We start from the raw sequence: 1,678 nt of genomic DNA, 5'->3' as shown, positions 1-1,678 counted from the left end.
GGAGGCTAGACTTGTCATCATGCCGATCATCATCAAGGCATGGAACTCGAACATCTCGCTTATGCAAACATCAGGTTGCTATCCCGATGTAATGGACAAGACGAGGAAGGACTGAGGGCTACATCATAATAACAAGTATGGGATCTTTTTACGACTTACATCTTTTCCAAAAGGGGTTTGGTGCGTGTGATTCCATTCTTTATTGAACACAAAGTAATGCTAAGAGCTAGATCCAACAAATGTTTAAAGAAACATTTGCGAAAACGCCAAACTGAACATGATCAAAACTAAGGAAAAAAAATGAGGAGAAGATAATGAACTGGGGGTTTGTTGTGTTGCGAGGAATCAATACTGTCATCACACCTCCAACAGTCTCCAGACCAAGGGACAACGGAGTGACATCAAGCAGCAATAGATCTTGCATCTTCTCATTACCCTCACCACTAAGTATAGCAGCTTGGACGGCAACACCGTATGCCACTACTTCATCAGGTTTAATGCTCTTGCAAAGATCCTTGCCATTAAAGAAGTCCTGAAGAAGCTGTTGAACTTTGGGAATTCTGGTTGAGCTTCCCACAAGGACAACATCATGGGTAGAGCTCTTGTCCATTTTGGCATCCCTTAAGCACTTCTCAACGGGCTCCATACACTTTCTGAACAAATCCATGTTCAACTCCTCAAACCTAGCTCTAGTAATGGTTGAATAGAAATCAATTCCTTCATACAAGGAGTCAATTTCAATGGTTGTCTGAGCAATGGATGACAAGGTCCTCTTGGCCCGTTCACAAGAAGTTCTCAGCCTGCGGAGAGCCCTGGGATTTCCAGTAATGTCTTTGTTCCATGGCTGTTGCTCTTGAGCAGTCCAGGCCCCAACGATGTGATCCAAGGAGAAGAGGATGCGGAAGAGGGAGAGTGTAGGATGGGCCGAGGACTGCCAAGCGGAAAGGTTAATTACGTGACACCATCAATTGCAGAGGAGCATCCAAAGGGACTCAGCGTAGAAGTGAGCGCTGAGAAGGAAAAAATAGATGGCACATCGCAGAGGGTCTTGTGGGCTCAGCTTCCTAATGATTACTAGCAGGGCGTCTGTGGGCAGCCTGATGAGTTCCCCCTCCTGCTCCATTTTTAAGATGCTGCCTATAACACTAGCATTGTGACTACTTATCTGTCACTTGAATGTTCGCCATGTGAGGAAGAGAGAGAGAGATTTTGAGCAGGGTTCACTCCCTATCCTGGGTCAAAAATGAGGCTCGCCATGGCACTATGTGTTCGCAAGCCAGAAAGTGAAAACCAAGAAAGGCCTCTCAACTGCCCGTCTCCTCCACCAATGTAGTGTACACGAAAAACGGGACTAAACTAGGCTTACCTTCCACTAGCGAGGCAGCCACTTATATTGATCATCATGAAGCTACAACGAACTTCCATCATCTTGGCACACACATGACCTCGGGACATTCACACTACACCTTGGGCGGGCTCATGCCCTACACACCACAATAATTATACAAGCTAAACTTAGATTAAGATAAGATAATTATCAAAGCTGTTTTAGAATGTCAAGATGCTAAGAAAATTATCTTTTAATGTTTTGAATAATTTTTGTAATTATTTAAGCAGAATTACACTATTTTTAAGGGAAAATTAAACGGGGAAAATATCAAATTAATCTAAAATTATC

General features: G+C 43.5%; 1 protein-coding gene across 1 annotated transcript; it reads right to left on the bottom strand.

Moving 5' to 3' along the window:
• Nucleotides 1-226: 226 nt before the first annotated feature.
• LOC147425069 (heat shock cognate 70 kDa protein 2-like) lies at nt 227-1,123 on the bottom strand. Its single transcript, XM_086500020.1, has 2 exons — nt 1,076-1,123; nt 227-931 (listed from the first exon to the last, which is right to left on the bottom strand). Exons 1-2 carry the CDS (start codon nt 1,121-1,123, stop codon nt 227-229), a joined length of 753 nt encoding a protein of 250 aa, XP_086356146.1.
• Between the last annotated feature and the right edge of the window lie 555 nt (nt 1,124-1,678).

Source organism: Adiantum capillus-veneris, chromosome 25 (assembly GCF_014529385.1).
Source record: "Adiantum capillus-veneris isolate H3 chromosome 25, ASM1452938v2, whole genome shotgun sequence".
NCBI lineage: Eukaryota > Viridiplantae > Streptophyta > Polypodiopsida > Polypodiales > Pteridaceae > Adiantum > Adiantum capillus-veneris.
The sequence above is the reverse complement of the archived record's forward strand: the minus strand, read 5'-3'. Positions and strand labels throughout refer to the sequence as shown.